The sequence below is a fragment of the Vespa mandarinia genome, chromosome 3 (assembly GCF_050613455.1).
Source record: "Vespa mandarinia isolate Hongniang chromosome 3, ASM5061345v1, whole genome shotgun sequence".
Classification (NCBI taxonomy): Eukaryota; Metazoa; Arthropoda; class Insecta; order Hymenoptera; family Vespidae; genus Vespa; species Vespa mandarinia.
In genome coordinates, this window is record NC_140812.1 from 3,217,133 (window position 1) to 3,241,266 (window position 24,134).

At 31.8% G+C, this 24,134-nt stretch overlaps 2 protein-coding genes across 10 annotated transcripts; one reads left to right on the top strand and one right to left on the bottom strand.

Annotated features, from left to right (window-relative positions):
* The first annotated feature begins 50 nt into the window (after positions 1-50).
* Positions 51-3,991, top strand: LOC118448731 (SID1 transmembrane family member 1). 2 transcript variants are annotated; one of them, XM_085655915.1, is made up of 10 exons: positions 51-709; positions 849-1,039; positions 1,109-1,416; positions 1,500-1,650; positions 1,749-1,832; positions 1,904-2,218; positions 2,292-2,841; positions 2,931-3,199; positions 3,294-3,503; positions 3,593-3,991. In XM_085655915.1, exons 2-10 carry the CDS (start codon positions 863-865, stop codon positions 3,878-3,880), a joined length of 2,352 nt encoding a protein of 783 aa, XP_085512041.1. In that variant the 5' UTR covers positions 51-709; positions 849-862; the 3' UTR covers positions 3,881-3,991. The 2 variants fall into 2 exon arrangements, with proteins under 2 accessions (XP_085512041.1, XP_035738228.1); XM_035882335.2 differs by having other exon boundaries at positions 51-613.
* Positions 3,203-23,837, bottom strand: ACC (acetyl-CoA carboxylase). Of its 8 annotated transcripts, none has more exons than XM_035882321.2 (13): positions 23,436-23,837; positions 18,205-18,344; positions 16,962-17,253; positions 11,898-12,021; positions 11,459-11,789; positions 11,042-11,339; positions 10,740-10,953; positions 10,321-10,654; positions 9,780-10,240; positions 5,853-9,683; positions 5,491-5,770; positions 5,142-5,422; positions 3,203-5,060 (listed from the first exon to the last, which is right to left on the bottom strand). In XM_035882321.2, exons 1-13 carry the CDS (start codon positions 23,510-23,512, stop codon positions 4,446-4,448), a joined length of 7,278 nt encoding a protein of 2,425 aa, XP_035738214.2. In that variant the 5' UTR covers positions 23,513-23,837; the 3' UTR covers positions 3,203-4,445. The 8 variants fall into 8 exon arrangements, with proteins under 8 accessions (XP_035738214.2, XP_035738218.2, XP_035738220.2 ...); XM_035882325.2 differs by lacking the exon at positions 23,436-23,837 and adding an exon at positions 18,704-19,313; XM_035882327.2 differs by lacking the exon at positions 18,205-18,344 and having other exon boundaries at positions 23,436-23,836.
* Positions 23,838-24,134: the final 297 nt, after the last annotated feature.

A 24,134-nucleotide genomic window follows, 5' to 3' on the forward strand; every position in this document is an offset into this window, starting at 1 on the left:
CGTTTCTTTATGAAATCATTTCTATCGAGATTTCATTCGAGATTTTTATTTCGCTTATTACGTTGTAAAAGTAGAGTTTAGAAGGAATTAAAACACTCATCAGATTACTATCTTTTCGTGAATATTTAAATGCAAATACGAATTTTTAATAAATCTATTATTTAAAAGAAGATCATAGAATTGACCGATTATAATAATAATCTAATATCAATTCTTTCTTATCTTATGAAATTATAGATAATTTAAATATGGCGAGATTTTTTGCATTAACGAATTATCTTGTTCTCCAAAGGTCGATTGATTAATTACTGAAATTTTGATCTTTAATTTAAACATATTGAAGTAATAATTCTGTATTTTATTATTATTTATTCATTTTTTCTATTCTTTTTCTTTTTACCAAATCCTCAATATGTAACGCCGATAAAATCATCTTGTGTCAAACAAAAATATTAAAAAGCTTATGTTAATATAATTGCATTATCAATGTGTAATTAATCCATTGTTAGAAACTATCTGAAGAGCAATTATTATTGTCAACTATTCAACATTAAAACAATTTTCATATGGATAAAATAACCAATGCATAACAACATCAAAAAACGGAGGATGTGTGTGAGTGTAATATTTGGATGATTCATATATTTCATATATATGTTAAGAGAAATACTTAATGATAATTGATCATATTCTATTAGAAGAATTGAACGTAAATGTTAACGTTATATATCAATTTTAATTTACCATATATTGCAGCAAATTATATTTATTTTTAAACAATATGAAGTAAATTATGTAGATGTTGTAAATTAATTAGTCTTTAATTATTAAAATTTTTATGTTAATAGGTACAAAAACGGACATGTGGAAACTCCTGATATCGTCAATAGTGTTGATTGTTATTAGTATTTTAAGAATTAAGGCTGTTTTATTAGCTCCATCCTTTACTCCAATTGTTATATCTGCAAACTATACACAAAATTATAATGCTACTATAAACAGCACCATCGAATATGTATTCTTATATCCCACGAAGAATGTAAAGTATACTATTATTATTAAAAAAAAAAAACAATATATCATATAATTGATATGATTTTCTTTTTAGAACACATTATTAAAAACTGCACGAATACAAGTGCAAAGTGAAGCTACCTCTGATTTGCCTTTGATTGTAGTTGTTCGGCAAGATAGAGGAATTCTATCTTGGCAGATTCCTCTTATTATTGAAAGTGTAAATTTTGATCCATTAAAATATAATAAAACCAGTCGAACATTATGTTCAACAAAATATTATAAAAGTGATTATCATGACACAGATGATCAAGATTTTATTTCTGTTAGTATATCTACAGCTAGTCACGTAAATATCTTTTTTAATCTTAGTGTAACAGAAGAAACAGATTTTAATATAAGGTAATTTGAACTGTATCATTATTTATTAGTTTTAGATTATTTAAAATATCTTATAGTTTAAATTAATATCATTTGTTTCACAGGCTAAATGAAAAAAGAAGTGTAGAAATTTCTCCTTCAGAACCTATATATTATAGTTACATCTTTCCAGAAGAATTTCAAAGTTCATCTGTAATTGTTAGCGTTGAATCAGATAATGATATTTGCATGACATTTTCTATACAAAATGTATCCGTAAGTTACGCAATTTTTTAATGAAATTCTTGTTATATATCCTAATATAATTATTCATATCTATATACATTCACACATATTTATATATTATTTTTTAGTGTCCAGTATTTGATTTAGAGCGGAATATTGAATTTTCTGGATATTGGCAAACTATAAGTCAGAAAGGTGGTATCACAGTATCTGTAAGTATTTCTTTTTCTTTTTTAAGAACACAATGAAAATTTTTAAATAATGAGATATTCATATATTTTAGAAAGAAGCATACCCTTTTGGATTTTTTGTTGTACTTGTAGTTAAAGGAGATGATACAGATTGTAATGGTGTACTCAGCACCAGGTCACTTAGAAGTAAAAATATTACATTAACTATAAATGCCAGTATTACGAAAAAAGATTATGTTGTGGCTTCATGTACAGCAGCATTTGTAATTATTATATTTTGTGGATGTTGTGTAGTAGCTGTGATTGTAGGTAAAATTAGAGAAGGTAAAAAGCTTCGGGAAGAATTGTTAACTGACAGAGACAATGAAATTAGTCAAAATATTCAAAGTCCTTCGACTTTAGAAGAGGTATAAAGTTAGAATTCTATAAAGCATTTAATTTTATATTATTTTATATTTTGTTATAAACATTTGTTTTTAGATTGGTCCTAGTCAATGGGCAACAATTGAAGAAGATTCTTCATTAGATGAAGATGATATTGATATGATGGAAGATGCTCTTTCAGATAAAGAAGTAATACGAACAAAAACTGTGCTCTCAGTTTGTGATCTAGCACGGAAAGAACCAAAAATTTTAAAACATAAATCGCGCTTGTATTTATATTACCTAGCAACTGTTGCTATTTTTTATACATTACCTGTTTTACAACTGGTAATAACATATGAACGAGTGCTTCATGCTACTGGAAATCAGGATATGTGTTATTATAATTTCTTATGTGCACATCCATTGGGATTAATATCTGATTTTAATCACGTTTTTTCAAACTGTGGATATGTTCTGCTTGGTTTATTATTTATATTTTTAACGTATACACGAGAATTAGATGAATCAGATAAACAAAAAACAAAATGTTATGGAATACCACAGCATTATGGACTTTTCTATGCAATGGGTACTGCACTCATAATGGAAGGTGTTCTTTCAGGAAGTTATCATGTCTGTCCAAGTCGTAGTAATTTTCAGTTTGGTAATATAATATTGACATATTATAATTTTAACTTTTTTTTTATAATTTTGTTAAGAAAATATTATTGTATGTTTTTATGTGGATTTCAGATACTAGTTTTATGTACATAATAGCAGTGTTATGCATGATAAAAATTTATCAAACTCGTCATCCTGACATAAACGCTAGAGCTCCAGTAACCTTCGGAACATTGGCCCTTATTATACTTCTAGGATTAGTTGGAGTCTTAGATGGTTCTATATACTTTTGGGCAATATTTACCACTACGCATTTATTTGCCTGTTTGAATTTAACAGCCCAAATATATTACATGGGACGTTGGAGATGTAACAGAGGCCTTTTTACTAGGGTTTATCAAGTATGCTTTTTTTTTTTTTTTTTTTTTTTTTTTTTTTTTTATGTAAGTTCCATGTTGACATTTTAAATATTTCATTATATATTTTTTTTTGTAGACATTAAAAAACGACGCACGTTATGGAGTAACATATTTATTCCGGCCACTTTATGTTGGAAGATTTGCAATGCTTGTTGTAGCAAATTTATGTAATATAGGTTTATCAGTATATGGTAATCTATATCATGAGAAAAATTTCGCTACATTTCTATTAGCAATTTTAATGTCCAATTTAATTTTATATACATTATTTTATATAATAATGAAGGTAATTATTAAAAATAATTTTTTAGATCATTAATCCATATTTGTTGAGATTACTTAATTTTTTTTAATATAATAATTATTTCTTTACAGTTGTGTCATAAAGAAAGAATCTTACTTAAACCATTAATGTACATCATATTAGCAGTCTTATTCTGGGCAGCTGCATTATATTTCTTCATACATAAAACGATATCCTGGAATCTTACTCCCGCCCAATCACGTCTTTTTAATAAGCCTTGCATATTATTAAACTTTTTCGATTCTCACGATATTTGGCACTTCTTATCGGCATTTGCAATGTTCTTCTCGTTTATGATTTTACTTACCTTAGATGATGACCTTGTTGATGTACATCGAAGTCAAATCCCAGTTTTTTAAAGTTATATAAATAAATTGAGATCATGTATCTAATGTAAAATTTATGCAAGTTTAAGACTGCATATAATGTATATAATATAAAAGACAAATAATTAAAGATGATATAAAATTTACATGGCTATTATCTTAAAATACTACTATTTTTGTTATAGAAATTTTTTAATCTTTTCCCTACAAATCCTTAACACTAGATTTACCAACCAGTCAAAATGACTGATTTCAACTGGTTTTATAAAAATTTCTATTTTAATTTTCATCACATGTTGTCTCAAGGCATTATGATTTTTTCTATTACATATATACATATGGTCAATTTTATAAATTCCTTTTTTCCTCTTTTTTTTTGAGATACATATGAGGCATACCTTAATATACCGGAATAATTATCAATAGTTCTAATGTTAAAAACAATTATGATTGAACCAATCATATGCCATCAAAAAATTATACTATACCTGTATAATTACTATCAACAAGTGAGAATATCACGTGAATGTCTGTACAAAGAATTACTCCTAATAAAATTACATACACCAGGTACGCAGAGGCACAAGATTTTCACAAATTAGGATGAAGAACTTGAATCAATGTGATGTTCCTGATCTGGTGTTTCCATTTGCGATAAAGTCCTTTGTAATTCAGCACGTTCGGCAGGATTTAATCTATGCGCAATTTCCAAGACAGCATCTAATCTTACTTCTGGACAGGTTTCGAGAGCTTCTTTGATACGTGTAATGACTGCGTCCTTCTTTACACACATAATATTACGTGATATAACGCTATTTTCATTAACAAGCTGTGCCTCCAACCAAGTAGTAGCCGCTTGATCTTGATCCCAAAGATAGGATTCTATAGCTCCTTTATCTTCGATAAACCATCGTCGTAGCATCGCACCAATTTGTCTAACGTCGAACTTAGGTTGCATTGACAAAATATCCTTCTTGATATCCTCTTCCAAAAGTCTTCGTCTTAATTTCCAATAAAGCAACGGTCTTGCTTTTTGCCATGGTATTATATCTTGTATTACGTTTTTTTCTAACATTCGTTCTGGAGTGTCGTGAAGATCCGCAAAATAGACAGCAACTTGTTGATATATAGGTATCAATGTTTTTTCTCTCTTACGAATTACTGTTTCGATTTCTGTTCTTTCTTCAATTGAATTTGATGTATTAAGGTTTTCCTAGAAAATTTATTAATTAACAGATAAGACGATTATTAATGAAAATTTCAATTGAAGAAATAAGATAATATAAAACCATACTTTTAACTTTTGAATAACAGGATCTATTCTATGCATCGTCTTGATGAGATCCTTGTTTCTAAATTTTATTTCTACGATACCAGTAGGCTCTAGGACACCACCTCTACTGGTAGTATCAGCAAACATTTCTAAGTATCGTGGATTAATTGTAGTGTCCACTACTGCCCATGCACCACCTCTGAGTTCACCATTTGGTGGAATGTATACAAATATAGGTTTCGTGTACTCTCTCAACGCGTCGACGATATAAGCACCAAATTTCACAATTTGATCGTACATATCTGTAAAATTTACGCATAATCATTAGATTCTAGCATGACAAAGAAACAAAGATTTATTTTATATATACCTTTCATGCCACTGGAAAATCCTCTCCAGTTAGCGAATATAACAAGCGGTAGTTCTTCCCTATTAAAATCTCGAATAGCTTGTGCAGTTTTATAGGCACTATCTGGGAACCATACTTGGCCAGCCTGAGATATTGTCTTAGCTTCCGAATCGAGATTAGCAGGATCAGCAGGAAGATGTAATTCGACGGTTCTTGTTTCGACGGCTATAACGCCACAAGGTATACCACCTAGTCTTGCTCGACCTGTTATTACAGTTTGTGCCCAAGGTTTCATGATTTCCTACATAATTTAACAAATCGTTAATACCATGAATAAAATCTAAAACAATTGGTGAGAAAGATTTATAAAGAATGAACCGTACCTCCCATGATCCACGATCGAAGAAACCACTTTCCCAGACATTCTGATCGTTAGGTGAGTATCTACCTTCTAACATCCACCTTGGATCATAAGGTGCTTTTGTAGGTACATAAGTAATGTCTCGGTTGATAGAATCGGGGAGAGGTGAAGGTAATATCGGCAAACTTGTTCCTTTTGCCCTGGGGAAATAACTTAACCACTTCAAAACTGTGGCCACGCCTTCCAAATCTCTACTATCAACCGCATGAGTAACACCATTATTATGCATAATTTGAATACCTCCTAGTTGATTGTTACTAGCGTATACTTCACGTCCTAGGACGGCGTTCAATGCTCGGTAACCAGTAAGAATGATGTGAGAATTTTCAATTTGAATTGTTCTCTGACCAAGACGCACCAAATAAGAACCGATACCAATAGCGCGGCACGAAACAATAGAGATAGTGACAATTTCATCGTAAGCTCTGGACGTTTCGCTAGCAATCATACCAGCGTATTTTAAATTTTCTACGCCTATACCATCGTCTTTGCCAATAATGTCCGTAATTTTATAACGAGATTCACCAGCTGGATCTTCGATTAAGGAAGCCTTGACTGAATTAAAAGGTGCTAGACGAGCATAATCATCTGGTGTCAAATATATATACTTGAATCCCTTTTCGGGTTCACTTTCATCTTCCCAAGCTATTTTGAATAATCCTTTGATTTCTTCAGCTAGGCCAATACGTGCACCTGCATTCGCGGCAAAATAAATACGCGGAATACCAAGTTGTCTTGCTCTTTCTGAGGCTCTGTAAAATAGAAAGTCCTCCTTTGGGCCAAACGAGCCGAGGAAATGCGTGAGATCATTGGCAATAAGTATAATATCTCGACCAGCAGGAAACTCTGGTGTATAAAGAGTTAATCTCCAAGCTACCATCCCTACATCGTTCTCACCAGGCAAACGCTTTTGTTCAACAAGATTGTCACCATCCAGTACTAGTTCAACGCAATCCATCACTGACGTAGGAATCGTGATGTTTGAATTTGATCTCTCCTCGATATATTTATGCCAAGACTTTTCTACTTGTTGTCGAAATATGTCAGGCAAGTCGTACGCATAAGTTGTACCAGCACTTTGCGCTTGGAATCTCTTGGCTTGAAGGTAATCCTTGGTGAGATACGGTGTTGAAATTGGCAAACCGTGCATAGGGCCAGGTCTCCAATTGGATAAATTAGCAGTAGGCGGTGGATAAGATTCAAAACGAATGATACTTGTCTTAGGATCTGTCGATTCAGCGTAAAGATGTAAATCTATACTGTAACCGCTGTCATTGGCAATACACAAGCGTATATTTGACGTCGATTTGCCTGGAGCTGGGCGGATTGTCATTTTGATTTCGGCCTGACGTACACGTAACTTCCATAATCTCGGACCATATCTAAGTACCATACTGGTAACACTTTCCTCTATTCTGGCAGGATCCATTATGACTGTAGGAATGAAATTTAAGAATATATGATTACATTCCGTACGTTTAGCCAGAGGATGCGAAAAGGCTACTTCTAACTCATCCATAGCTTCGAGCAGCACGCGCTCTCCTTCGTTGTGAAGATAGTCGAAGCTTGCTTCCTTCGTAATAAGATCGGAATGACGAATAATAGAGCGTATAAAGAAACGATAGTCTGTAACTTGTTGCCCTTTGGCTACCTTTGCTTGTCCAAGATACAAGTGCATCTTTTGATTCGACGTAGGCAAAGCCTCCAGATCGTATGTTCTCATTCTATTAAGTTCCAATTGAAAAGCACACCCTGGCTCAAGATGTCGATAAATTCTATCCTCGACAAATCCATCTCTTTGTCTGAACGTAAAGAATTTCGGAAATTGTTTCCTCTTTAGGGCTGCGAAAGTAGCTCTTCTGATACCACGAGATATTAATTCTTCTTTGCTCGTTGCACACCAGTCGCCAAATAATCTTGCCATAGTAGCGTCGTCTTGATTACTATTCTCTTGAATGGCAATACTTAAAATGTGTACAGGTTCAGCTGGCCTCTCACTTAATTCTGCGGCAGTAGCAGCTTCTGTCGCAGTGCTAAGCGATACATTTATGGATGTACTATGACGAGATTCGCTACCAATCGCATCTACAGCCTCTAGGACTTTAACAGATACTGAACTCGGCGACGATAGGTCTTCCAATAAGTCCAAGATCTCATCCGAGTATTCACGGAACTGATCAAAGTCTTTGAATGCTGCCATCGCTCCTGTTCTATAATTAACAATTGACTGAGTTTGTCGATTAGGATGATTGTTAGGGAGTAAAAATTGGAAATGTACGAGAGGTATTTCTCCTGATAATTCCAAATGTTGTAAACACGTTAACTCGTAACTGATATAAGCTCTACGAACGTAAACTTCCAAAGCGGCATTGCAAACAGCACGATTCGAATGATAGAAGAAATCATGAAGGATATCGAATATAGATGTCTCGGAGAGTATCAGCTTTTGAAGATTTTCTGGATGAAAATCGTGCCCGTACATATCAACGGCTGATAGGAAAATGGATTCCATTTGGTTGTGTCTGAGTTCGTAGGCAGGTTGATGAGCAGCTATCAATACCTGTCTGGCTCTTAACGCAACACGACTGTGTTCTGTTCTGTTCAAACTGGTCAATTCCGTTAAAGTACTAGCCAATTCGTCAGTGAGACCAGGTTCGTTCGCCCAGAGATGATCTATCAGCATAGTCACTAAGATATTCTTTTTAGTTACTTGGTTATGACTAAAAATCATTGCAGTTACAGTACTTAAATCGTCCTTGTATTGTTCTATTAAAGCGGACACACATTTGTCGTAATGTCCTTGTTGAAATTGACACTCAACCATATAATATTGACGAAGAAGTTCATGTACGGCAGTTTTCATTCGACCACGTATACCATTTCGATATCTCTGCACAAGCTGTACGATTGCTTGAGTAGTTAAGAAAAATACATCTCTGTCGGAACGTTTCGAAAGGGTAGCAGCATGTCCGTCAATGACAGCTGCAATTTGTTGACTAGGAAATTGTGCAAGAACAGAAGTTATGTTTCTTTCGTACAAAGACATTAATTTTCTTATTTTCTTCTCAACCGAAGCTGGGATTCTTCCTGATATCGTAGCTATCACTTCTTGAAGTTCAAGCAATGGTAAACTAGGATCGCGTAAAGAGAACATGAATTTTTCGATGAGTTCACGTAAACGTGGCAAATGATATGGATCTGGTAAACAGTAACCAGCTAGTGTATTTTCTAAAGCAGTCCGATATTTGGAATGAAGATGATTTAATTTGTCTGGTATAGCTGGTACCGCTGGCGTTGGAAATTGGCCACTATATTCCTCAGCATTCGTCACTAAAGATGGATCATCGAGTTCTAAATGAGCTATTACAGTACCAGCTTCGAGAATAGCACCTGGTCTTTTCACATAAAACAATGTACCAGCTTCGCTTGTCGTTACTGTCATTATCATTTTCATGACTTCGATTTCAGCGTAAGCTTGTCCCTTATCGATGTGACCACCATCCTCCACCAAAAAATTTATCAATTTACCCGCTGATGGTGATCTAAGTAAAGACGGATCGTTATCCTTTTCAAATACACAGGTTTGATTACCTATAGTAATTCTGTAACGATCTACTTCTTCTTTCATGTACGTCGTGTAACTGGCACCATCCATTGAGAGTAACAAACCACCGTCAGAAAGTCGATGAACTTCAATTTTTTTATAGGAACTATTTAAAACGAGGAAATAACTATTAGGACCTGACTTAGCTGCTTGGACTTTGTACTTGTAACCATCATTCACTAGTTCTACCTAAAATGTTTTAATCAAAATGATCGATAAATTTGTATTATATTTAAAAAATATATTTTCTAACTAAATAATAACTAAATAATCAAGTTGACTCACATCTACGAGGTTATTTAAATCATTACTGCCTTGTACTTGACCTTTCTCCAAGGCCGTCTGAAATTCAGTGAATGCGGCAGTAATAGTTCTATCAGCAATATGAATGGCACCACACGTGACGGCTAATAGAACATTTGGCTTATCGCTTTTAATACGCTCTGCTATAAGCACATCAAGCCATGACGTGTCGATATTGTTTTGTTGAAAAGCTTCGGTTTCCAATAAAGTTATAAGATATTCTACCGTTGTCCTGAAGTCACCTCTGATGCTTAATTCTTTTAGTGCTATCACCAAATTCTCTCGAGCTTGATAACGATCTTCCCCCCAGGAAAAACAATGACCGAATTGAGAATCAGCGAATTCGTGAAGACCACCCGATGCTCCAACAGAAAAATAACCCCAAACATTCTTCGACGATCTAAAGTTCAATTCTTGTACAGTACCAGAACTTGGTTTGAAACCTAAAGTACATTAACGTAATCCATTAAACATCGATATAAATTATTTAATCAATTCGCAATTATTCTGATAGGATAATCACCTTCATCAGGATTTTCACTGGTAATTCTAGCAGCTATCACGTGTCCCCAAGGTTGAGGTTTATGACGTAGCTGCTCAAAATCTATTTGACTATCTCCCCAAGGACTCTCACCATAAAGGAGACGTATATCTTTAATATGATGAAGAGGCAATCCCATCGCCACTTGAAGCTGTGCAGCAGGGAGATTAACGTCCGATATCATCTCGGTACATGGATGTTCCACTTGAAGTCTAGGATTCAATTCCAAAAAATAATACCGGCCAGAAGTATCATATAAATATTCAACGGTACCCGCGCTGACATATCCGACCATTTTTGCTAATCTTACAGCAGCCTGTTAAACCGACACGGAAAGTAAACCGATACATAATGTACAAGAGAAGAGAATTTTGTAACTAATGAAACTATTGTGTTTATACTTTCTCCATCTCTTCGAAGACTTCAGGTTTGGCTATTACCGCTGGTGCCTCTTCTATTATTTTCTGATGTCTTCTTTGGATAGAGCAATCACGGCCGAACAACGATATTGCATTACCGTAATTATCGGCTAATAATTGAACCTCTAAATGACGAGCACATTTCGCCATTTTCATGATAAATATCGGTGAACCTGGTATCTCGGCTTGCACTTGTCTACAAAAATTACAAACATATAGCTAATATATATATATATATATTTCTTTACAAAAAATTATTATTAATTATACATCATCCAATTCACCTAAACAAAGCGGGTAACTCTTCCGCGTTTTCGCATTTTCTAATACCCTTACCGCCGCCACCTTCGCTAGCTTTCACCATAATCGGAAAACCAATTTTATTAGCTGCAGCAAGACATTCCTCGACGGTGGAAACACAACCTTTCTTGAACAATTCGGTCGATATCTTTATCTTCTTGCCACTATATTGAGCTTTCAATTCAGATCCCGACCAAGGTAACGTAGGAACGTCTGCTGTTTGAGCGACAATACTGGAAGCTATTTTATCACCTAAAGCCCACATAGCTCTCTCGGATGGACCTGAATGTTATTACATAATAGGAAAAAATAAATAGATATTTTTCGTATATAATAAACATTTAAATGATTTTAAATTAAGTTCATAATTTTCCAATAGAAAGAGATCTCGAACATTTTACCTATAAAAGAGATATTATTCTTATGCAGTAACTCTGGTAATTTAGGATTTTCTGATGCATGACCCCATCCAGCCCAAACAGCTTGCACCTGCGTCCTTGTTGCAATATCCACGATGAGCTCGACGTTCGCATAATTGTTATTGTTTGTTCCACCAGGTACGGGGACATATTGATCGGCCATTTTTATATATTCCGCGTTAGCTTTGAGGTCTTCCGGGGTGACCATGACCACGAAACGTACCGCTCTTTCATTCTTAAACATCTCGTAAGACCATCGTCGTATCGACCGCATACATTTGACTGCAGCGATTCCATTGTTAGCTATTAAAACCTATAAATAATGAGAAATTAAATAAAATCAAAGGAAAATTATATTCATTAGTTACATAAACCGTTTCGTATTAACTGTTTTATTATTTTTTGAATGTTATTTGATTACCTTGTTGATAACCTTGGTGCCGCCAAAGCGATGTACGAATTCTTCGGGTGTCGCAACGGTGAAATCTTTCTCTTGCAATCGGCTTTGTGTCTGAATCATCACCGTACCCTGCGACATGCTGGGCCTGCAAAAATAAAAACGAACCATGTTTTTAATTAAAACTAATCGACCAAGAACGATTTGTATTTTGATTATTTTATCATAAAAATTATTGATGTTTCACTGTTTCATTATTATAATCTACAATTAATTACATAAATATTTTAACATAATAAATACAATTTTTATATCTTCACGTAATAGTTTTCATCTTTATTGCGTTAATTCCCGTAGTTTCCTGCTATTCGCAACGAGTATGATATTATAAAATATGTATTTATGATACGTAAAATATGTATTTAAGAGAGGATCACAACAGACGCATTATTTCTATAAATTCCTGATAAAGATTCTTGTCTTTTCATCTGACTATGCTAAAAATGTATGAATGAGAGTAGAGAAAGTATATAAACCGTTAATTTAAACGGTTCACGTAACGTCGTGCTCCTAAATTGGTACACTTTCTGAGTAGCAGTATCATCAATTTAATTGATACAGTTCGTTCCATATTTTTGTCTTATATTTGCTTTCTTTTTACATCGCACATGATGGATACCTTCGAACAACACATACTGCCAATGTTATATATAAAATGTTTTTTTTATCGAAAAAAGTATATATACATATACATATATATATGCATATATAATGTATATTTGCACGAACGATTACGAGCAAGCACGTGCGTATACATTATGTCATTTCGTCGATATCGATTTTACGAAAATATCTATTAAAATTAAATTATCGAAACAGTATTACGTTAATCCAGATGTTCTTGGTTGTAAATAATTCTTCATTTCTTCCTCCTTCTCTTGCGCATTATCTTCATCCGACGTTATTTTGACAATAGTAGTTCCTTGAAGATTGTCGGAACTCCTCCACATCGGTTCTTTTTCAGTTCTTTCAGCTAAAACAAATCTCTTCATGCGTCTCATCACGTGGATTCCATATAAAAAAGAAATGGAAAGGAAAACGACGAAATCCAATGAAATATCCAAGGAAATCCAGAATTCAACAATCAAAAGTTATCGATTACTATCCTCAAGAATCAAAAGAATACTCCAATCAGTCTGTTTGCATAGTCATTTTTCTTAGTGTTTATAGATCCAAGTCCAATCCTTCATCCATGCTCATGATATACATCATTATTCATTTTCTTATGTCATTCATTGTTTACTTCGTAAAATATTCTTTCATCTTATTTGTATTCTTCTTGAAGGATTCTAAGAACATCATAAGGTCACTTGCAATTTTATACTCGTTTTATAAACGTTTAGAAATATATTTCTTCTATAGTTATTAGTTTGAAAATTCTTATATTTCCCGCATATATACTTTTACAGACTATAACCTCGAATTAAAGTCAATCAGATGACAAAAAACGAGAAAAGATTCTAGTCATGCCGGGAGATCGAATATTCTCGTTCCAAACCAGAGAAAGACCTTGAAGAACATTTTTTTTCCTCTTATTAATCGTTCAACCAAAATTTTATTTCCCGCTGTTTTTTGTAAAAATATAGAACGCTTTGAAAGATAGCAAAGGGTATAATTTATTAACTGGTTCAATCGGAGATTGAATTTTTCACGGTAAAACGAAAAAAATAAATATTACAGAAACGATTATGATACAAACGTCCTTTTACAAAGAAAGACGGATTGTCACTGACAGCTTATAGGCAAGGTGAACGGTTACTTTTCTTCTGCAAGAAATCCCCTACTACCTGTGCACTTGCTATCAAGAAGTGCTGAACGCATTCTTTCTTCATCAAATATCCGACATTTAATTTAATTTTTTGTGATATGCATATGAAAAATGATATAGAATTTTATTGAAATTTCATTTCAATCTTAGGTAAAGTCCACAATTCGAATAATAAAACTCCAATTAAATTAATTATCATAAACGATGAAATCATGTCATTAATAATGTTCATATCGGTAATAGGATATCGAATTCGGTTAGAATCCTAAACACTACAGATTGATATCTTATTAAGTAATCAAATTAATAACGAAAGGTCAAGAAAAAACATAACATATATCAAGTGATAAATGTACATCAAGAAGTAAAAAAAATTCATGTTTAAAATGTATTGCCATTCTATACTAACGCACACATTTCAAACACTTTGCAAGTAATTTCTGCGGCTAGCATAGATCAGAAAGGAGACCTGTTTACACGCATTCGATGGTATAATCAGCTGATTCATTGAAAATAAACTTCATTTGTGTGTTGATCTTTCAAATACAATACATCTAATTATTTATAAATGTGCGTAATTTACCTATCAAGATACGGAATTAATTAGTCAAAGATATATTCAGACACTTTTTGAAATAGAACAACTTTTTTTTAATCAAGCAAAGTATTCTAAATTTATATATATATATATATATATATATATATATATATATTAATATTTGTATGTACTTTATCAAATATATGAAGACTTAAAAAAAAAGGAAAAAGAAATTTTGTTTGAAACACAAGATAAAAAATATCGAATTATTACAATTTTTTATCAACAGCTTTTATAAGAAACTTATGTATTTTATATCTAAACAAGATCTTATTTCCTTATACTTACACAAACATTTAGAACAAGTTACTATAATTTATTCTTATGTAAAATGAAAAAAAGAAAATTATCTACTTGTTATATTTTTATGATTTTTAATTGACGTAGTTCGCTCATTACTTATACCTACACTTTCAAGTGAGATTAGATATCTTAATATGCATTATAAAGACGCTTATAGACGCGTTAGATTAATTATTATATTAATAAAAATAAATTATAAACGAAAAAAAGAAAAAATAGATTAATCTTCGCATTAATTGGAAATATGTTTCGCTTGTCATTTAATCTCATATTTTGTTTTTCAAAAATTGTAAAATTGGACAATGACCAAATTAAAGATTCGATCATCTTTCTATAGTATCGTCAAAGTGTTTTATAATAGCTTACCAGAAACAAGATTAACTACTTTCATAAGCATACTCAATTCGAATTTGATGAAGTTCAGAAGCTTCTATCGGCTATATAAAAGAAAATTTAACGAGTTTAAGTGTTTTTTAATTCGTTTAATGCGTTATTACGAAAGTTTTCGTTAGATTTATATTTTCCTTGAAATTTCTCTTCGAACTTGATATAAAATAAATGACATTTGTGAGTCTGATAATATTTTTAACTTATTATTTTTAAGTTACGTTGGTTTAAAATACGGTAATATATTATTGTTTATTTACTTATATTTTCTATCAAAATATTTCGTATTACCAACTTAGCCATTTCCTTTTATTATAGGCATTTATTTTCAAAGGAAATTCGACTATTAATATTTATTATATTTTTTATACGTTCTAAGAGAAATGATATTCATTAATTTAATACAATTCTTATCATCAATCTTCTATCATTTACATGCGTGCTACATGGATTAATAAATCGTAGGCAATATGTAAAACGATTTCAAATTCTGTAAAAACCCACTGACATGATTTATCGATTCATAGACAGAGTTGCTATATAAGCAACACTTAACACTTGGGAACTTCTTTACGATTGATGAGCAAGTAACAATTTTAGAGGACAAAGTTCCACAATTCGAAAATAGATTAACATGATATTTTGTTTATTTTCAAGTACAATTAATGTCAATTATGGTTTAAAAATTATATCAGTTGCATTTAAATGTATAAATTTATAATTTCTATATTTAAGTCCATTTAAACATGATTTTTTTGGTTCAAGATCATTTCTAGATCAACAACGTGTCCTCCTTCGAAATTTTTTTTTATGTGATAAGTTATTACGCGACGTTAAAAAAAAATATACTAAAAAAGTTTCGTTTAAAAAAAACTGGTTGGCCCTGATAAATAAAAATAACCTTTAACAAAATAAAACAAAAATTTTATATCATCGTATTTCATTTTTCAAATGGTGCAGCCATATATTGTAAAATTTAGTCACACCATTTAATTCATAAGAAATAATTGAATGTTTGGTTTGAGTACCATGTATATTACTTATTATATATTGTAAAATTATAAATGTGTGCTTACAGTAGTACTAAGGTTAGGTATTCGATTTACTTTTTAATATACAAAAAAATTCCACGATATACGTAATAAATGATAAATAGTAGCTATACATAACCTGATTACGAAATCCTCATTACATTGACCGCATGAATAAGTAATTGGGGTCAAAGTGCATTACGAGATTATTCTGTCGATTCATTGGCGATTCAATATAACGATCATGAATTTAAATAATTTTTTTTTATAATCTCATATAAATTTCTATATGAAAATAAAAATAAATTATAAAAACGAAAATAAAAAGAAATAAATATTAACAAACGTTCAATTCGCGTTTGTTTAAATATTTGATTTATTAATTATTTCATAGACGTACGAAACTGCGTCATCTTAAACATGAATTTTTCATTTATGAAATGATAATTGGAAGCCAATCATTTTGTAATATGAATATTGTTATCCAGTTTCTTAAATAAAATATTTTCATGAATACTCTCACTGTGATATTCGTTAGAAAGGTTAATAAAGGTTTCAATGTGATAAATGCGTATAACATTTTCCATAAAACAAGTATACGAAAGAAATAAAGACTACTTAAATATTTAAGTAGTTATTTCTTCCGGATTTGAAATTGCGCACTAATTATCATCATTATTAAGTATCATCTTTATCGTTATCATCATCATCATTATTATTAATACTATCATTATTATCTATTATTATTTATAATTATTATTACGAAAAGAATTCCCGTCAATCTTTGTTTTCATCTCAATTATCGATGAGAGATAAAAACAATCGAATAAATGTTCTCAAAGAACTGAATCGTTAGATTGGTTTCATTGATCATCGGGATACCTCTTTCGGAAAATAACATTAGAAAACGAGATCAAGTAGAAAAATCTTATGATGATCACCTGAGTCGTTTACGTCGTTCAACCAAGCCTGGAAGGATGGAGAATTGTTGAACTTGATGGCTGTTTCCATTATTCCCATCGATGGGAAAACTATCGCCAATTTCCAACTCCTCTTCGGCATCCGGGTCGGGTTCCCCGACAACGAAGCTAACCGGTGTCGTTTCGGACATCTCGGAGTTGTTTTCCCTATTATCACCAGAAGAAGGTTCAATAATGTGAACGATTTCGTCTTCGCTCGTAGAGGAGGAGGAGATCCTTGGCTGTGACTCTTCTGGTCTTCCCTTCTCGTTACCTTCAAAACAAGTCGCGTATATGCGAGCTCGGAATAAAGAACCGTTTGAAAGAAAAGTTTTGCGGGGAAATTTGGGAAGAAAAATGATAATAAAAAACAAAAGGAACAAAAAAATAAAAAAAAATAAAGGAAGACCCAAGTAGGTAAAACCACCAGCATTAAATCTATTCCTCGAAAATATGAATTCGTTTCTATGAGAGCGAACGGCATGCAAAAAAGCGTTCAAAATTCCTAATTTTTAAAGGCGAATCGCCGAGGTAAAAACCTACCATGAATTGACTGTTCTGTCTTTAAACTACGTTCTACGTTCAAACGTAGGCTCTATTTAACTTAGAAGAAGTGTTCAAAAGAAGAAAACCTAATCGCGAAAGAACCAATACGACTTCCTGCCAATAACGTATGACTGAAAATGTTGTTAATGAGGTACCAAGCAAAAGGAAACGTATCCATGACGTATTTAGATATACTCACGCATATCAAAATATTTGTTATACCATAGAACACAATAGAAAACCTATTGTTAACTTTATTGTTAACTTTCGATTAACGTTAATATCAATGACGAGTTGAAAAATATTTTCTAACTTCCATTACCCATGCATAACACATTACGGAAACGTAACGTCTTCGGAATCCTTTGGAAATGATTACAAATGAATAATAAAAAAACAGTTGTTAAATCAACAATGTATATATTAAGGATATATCAGGAAGGAATTGATTAGATTTCTATGGTAGCCCAAATTCAAGGTCAAATTCCCCACGTATGCGGGTATCAATTATTTTTGATATCAACGAATTGACTAAGGCGTACGTTATATAAGTTACGAGATCGTTAAATTCTTGAGAAAGAAGAAAAACAGTGAAAAAGATAATATTTCAAGAAATCAATCGAAATCCAGGGGGAAGCAATAGAAGAGATACCTCGCGTGAAAAAGGCTTTCTACTCACCGTGAAGAGGTCTACGACCGAGATGATTCCTCGCCCTTCTTAAAAGGGAGGACCACCAATCCCACCACTGTCGCCACCACCACAACCACCACCACCAAGGGGGTTCCTCTTCGTAATCGTACTGAATTCCCTGAAACCACCTGCGGACATCAGTTGTAACGGACACCAGACCACGGATTACGAAAAGAAGAGTTAAAAAGTGAATGATTAGGAGCACGTTGAAGAGGATACCCCGCGTTAGGCGGTTAAATGCGAAAAGTTTTCAAATTTCACGTCGAAAAGACGCGAATTTTTTTTAAGATTCTTGCCTTGACAATTGTCCAACAATTTATATTTCGTGAATTACGCGTCGAGAGCCGAAGTGGAAGGGGGGAAAAAAGAAAGAAAGAAAGAACATTAAAAATTACGGCTTTATTTTTCTTTTTCTTTCTCTTCTCTTTTTTTCTTTTTTTCCTTTTCTTTTTTTTTCTTTTTTTTTTTTTATATCAAATCGAAATACCGATTAGCGTGTTCAGAAGATTCCGTAGCATATTAAATGCACACCTTGCCGCTTCTCGATTATTCAATTCACTTTTCTTTCAAAATCCTTCTTTATTTGTTTGTTCTTTATCCCTCTTCTTCTAGATCAGAATTCCTTCTTTTGTATCTGTTTCTTTCTCGTACTTCAATACTCCCTTCATTAATCTTATTATGAGTCTTGAATCACACTGGCGATCAACAGTTTACAATATATATTTATCGGCCTTGAAATAGACCGTGTCAATCCAATATCCACGAAAGAAAATACATAAATACTCGAGTGCTTGCTCGTACCAATGAATTTGTATATAGATGCGATTAGGATTTTTCTGATTGTTCAGAGATAAACGACGTATAATCTTAATTTAGTCAATTATAATCGACGAATAAATGAAGGGATTATTCGCTCGCATAAATTGTCGCGAGATTTTAATTGAATTTTCTAGATTTTATTAATTAGTATCGGCTAATCAAATAAATAAATCAGGGGGAGCAGGGAAAAGATCGAACGACGCAAATGACTGAAACAGACTGCCGATCGTGTTGATGTCACGGGCACGACTCGACTCGACGAACATTCGTAAGACGATAATATCGATAAGCCGTAGGAGAAATATCAAATAAACGAATGACCGGATACAACACTAAGGGGTTCAAAGATCACAAGTATTATGTATGTACGTCCTTGAATTTTACTAGCATCTATCCCCACCATCCCCTTTCATCCTTAACATCGTCCAAGTCAAATCTTATTTCAATAAACTTTTTTTTATTTCATTCTTTGTTTACTACGTTTCTGGAGAAACAAGTCACGAATCCCGCGACATGTCATTAATTACGTTAATTCCATAATTGCTTCTTTACCTTAGACTCTGTTTAACAATCTAAGTAGTAACTGTTAGGAAACTTAATCTTTGTGAAAGCATTCGTGAAAGTTGACATATCAAAGAGAAATATTTAAAATGATAAATATTTAATGAACATATTTATTCAAAAAGAAATTAAATAAAAATAGGAAGAAGAAAAATGTGGACATATTGATGCAATCAAAAATCAAGAAGTATTACCAAAATGTCACCTAGATTGATGAGATATAATTAGGTATATATGTATGTGTGTATGAGTACATATATAATTATATATTCGTTATATATTTCGTTAACGTTGAAATTTATATTTGTCGTTTTACACTTCTAGGTTGGTATAGAAGATGAATCAATAATTATTGAAAAAAGATATAATTTATTTTCGAGGATAGGTTTCAAGATAGAATATTGTGAAATAAATTGAAATGAAAATGAAATGTTTAATATGAATCATTTGCTTATGAAAAATAAATAAATTTATAAATAGATATTTATAATGGCAATATAATTACTGATTCATCTTATATAATAAGCTTCGTAAGTAACTCTCAGTTTGGCTAAATTTTCTTACTTTCTAATACATTATAAATGATTAATAAGATTGAGGCTTAAGTTGTACAATACTTCATATAAAAATAAAAATATTAAATTAAAATTATGACTAAAAAATAGATTACAACTCATATTTATTGAAAAAGTTTCCTAAATTTTATGATAATTTCATATTTCAAAATTATATTTAAATTAAATAATTAAACTATGTATAATAACTTTTTCTTTCTTTTTGTATCATATTAAAAAATAAGAATTTAATCGTTAACTAAACTGTAAAATTCCATAGAGAGTCGAGTTTATCATGATGAGAATTTCTAACATCCGTTACTTTCCTTAGAATTATACTACAGTTTCAGTATAATTCTGCAATTTCGAAATAATTATGCGATATAAGAAACAGGTATTCAAGCATCGTCTCTCACAATCAGTAAAAATCGCGGAAATACTTTTTTCTTCTTATGTCCATTTTTTATAAGCACGTATATTTAGAGCAGATAAAGTTCAACAACGTGAATCGGGGTATGCGAATAATCATTATACGGATTGCAAAGTAAGAACATGCGTTATTAAAGAAACAACGTCAATCTTGAGAATCGTTATAACCAGCACGAACGGTTCAATGACATAAGTACACCTAATATTACGATCCACAGTTGTAACAATATTTCACAAAACGGAAAAGGAGTAAAACAAAATAGGTAACGATAATTGCCAATATATCATTTTATCATTCAATAAATTTTCTCATTTCAACATGAAAAAGAAAACAACATTGTAATTATTAAATTGTCATATTAAAAATAAAATAAGAAAAAGTCACACACTTTTTTCGTTACAATTATATTTACATTTTTCCTCTTTCTCTCTGATCCTCTCTTCCTCTTTTCATTTCTCATCACTGATTACTTTATTAAAATATTCAAAGTTATGCAATTTACATGTTTACTTCATGACAGTTGTTTTTAAATCACGCGGTTATCTAAACACTTCGGTCAGTATGTTATCGTGAAGTTTTCTCGTACAAATCGCATGACTTCAGAATTTGCATGAAAATGTGCGATTATAGTCCTTCGAAACTCGATAACGTTGTTTTTATTATATAGACGTACATACGTATTTACACAGTTACACATATATGCACAAATTTACGTACAAATACAACTTCCAAATGTATTGAATCTTGATACCAGAAATTTCCAAACACGAAACGTCCTTGAAATATCACACACTATACAAATAAGATTTCCTCATATTATTATTTAGCCACGATGTTGATAACTTCAATTAAAAAATTAATATTTACTGATAAATCCTCTTGTGATAAATTAAGAAATATTTAATAAGCCATTTTTTTCTTATTTCTACATTATAAAATGTTAATGTCGTTAAAATGATAAGATAGAAAGAAAATGATAATGGAAATTAAAAATTACGTTTATCAATTTAGATCATAGTTAAATAACATGGAACTTTATGTTTTAATTTAAAGGCATATTTGAAAAATACATTTATATTATTATATCAGAAAGAAAAAGAAAAACAGAAAATATCATTCACAAATTTTTTACAATTTCACTTACCTCAGTATTTTCAAATTACTTGTAAGATAATAAATGAAGCGTTTATTAAAGATAACATCTATAATAAAGAAATATTGCAAATTTAACGTGTAAATGAAATGAAAGGGATAGGAAAAGAAGAGGAGAAAGTGGAGAAAGTGGGGATGGGTGCGGGGCAGTGGTGACTATACACATTATGCACTTTTTTGCAACTACTTCGCAAAAAATAAGACGCAGAAAGCCACAATTGTGTTAGACAATTGAGTTGATACACATATAAACAGCTCTATTTCCTACATGCGATCGATATACATGTACATATACACACACACACACATATATATATATATATACATCTATTTATGTAAGGTTAATTACAAAAACTAAAAATACGATATTTTCAAAATAACCAATTACTATTTGTAATATCGATACGTCAGACATTACAAATTTACGATTACATCATGAAGTTTTTTTTTTCGTTTCTTTTGTTTCTTTTTCTTTTTTCTCGTATCTTTTTTTATTTATTATTAAGAATTATACTTATCGCAAATGGAAAACTATGGAATGAAATCTATCACTGTAACTCTTACGTATTCAATAGCAACCGATCGGTAAAAAAGTTGTAGTTTACATGAAACACGTTGGCATTTATATATTCAAGTTTTTTATTAATTATTAAAATTAAAAATTTAATTATATACATATATATGTTATCATAAATATTTAATGCATTAGATGATGATTTTTATGTTTGTACATAAAAAAGAAAAAAGAATCGAAAAGAAAAATTTTATTTGCCTAAATATTATTTTAAATCGTATTATCTAGGTGAGATAGATCGAGTGTAAAAATAACAAAAACGATCGATAATGAAAATTAAGCTATAATATGGACACGTACATATGTATATATAAAGACTGGATGTTATTCTGAACATTTTATAACACCATCCACGAGTACTACGCATAATACAACTTGTAAATTGATTGCATAATACGTCAATTTATACCTCGGAAGCATGTCAGTACTTTTAAGACGTTTATTGAATCACAAATTGTGTTGTCATAGTTTTCTTAGCTGTAGTTTCAAGTTGACCTTCTCACTCGACTTTTTTAATTAGTTAATTAATATTTCCATTACCACGTGGTTCTATTACTATAAAGATACTCAATGATTTATTTCCGAGTTAATTTTTTAGATAGCATTTGCAACTAATTATTATATTAATCCCTTATTCCAAGCCATAAAAATGTAATGAAAATGATGTCATTAATAATAATTACACGAATGTTCGTTAATATTTGATAGAAAGCAAAGGAAAAAAGAGAGAAGGAAAAAAGAGAAAAAAATAACACACAGACACACACACACGTACATACAAGGAAATACCACATGAAAGGTAGAAAATATTGTTTCTCTTGTACGAACTTCTTTACGACGTTTATAGATTTGCACGTGAGGCAATCAAAAGTTGATAGAACTCATGCGATTCGTCGAGAGACGAGTCAGGCGACTTAGAACGGTTTATGATTGGTCGGCTCGAAGCGTGGCATGTTTCCAGGGAACCCGCGTTACCGAAAGAAAATTCAGGCGAATTAATTGCCGATCGAGAATAATATTCATGACATAAAGAAAAAACTTCAATGAACTATCATGAAATATAAGATAAGAATGAAAAGAAAAATAATATCTCCGTATTAGTGAAGAGAAACCATTTTTTTTAACTCACCGGTGACGAATCCTACGCGGTGGAGTAGCACGCTCCTCCCTGAGGTTAGGTTCGTCGTCTCGTGCGTGTTCTGTCATTCGTGTGGCCTTTTTTCAACAATTATCACAACGAAAAAAATATGTAAATGTTAAAACACAAAGCGTGATAATTCGAAACACGTTAGAGAAGCCTCGTTGGTCAACGTTGATCAATTATAGATCGACATTGATCGTTAAGGCAGTAACATGTTCTGTCACCTTCCGTACATTTATCTTTTCTTTATTCTTTTTTCCCACACTAATTTCGTACACACTTTATCACGCGTCGTTAGTTCATATACTAACGTCACTGTCGATTAGACCTCACCTTTTACAATTTCTATATCTCTCTTCGTTTAGTTATCTATATTCTATCACTTTCTTGTTCTAGCTAAACTACTAATGAATTCACGTCTACCTTATCGGTCGAGCATCCTCGGTTCTTTTCTCAGTATTTTTTTCTTATACCGCCTAGAGGTCGACATTCTACAGGCTACTTGAGCAAACATTATGGAGGTATCGACGTTAGACGTTAATTTAATGAGGAATATAGTCAAAAGGGTATCAATAACAAATACGTATTCATATAATTTTCTTTGTCAAATTATTTTAATGAGCTTTAACAGACGTTAATTTCATATTATCTCTATCGATAATCCTATCTATATGAAAATATAAATAA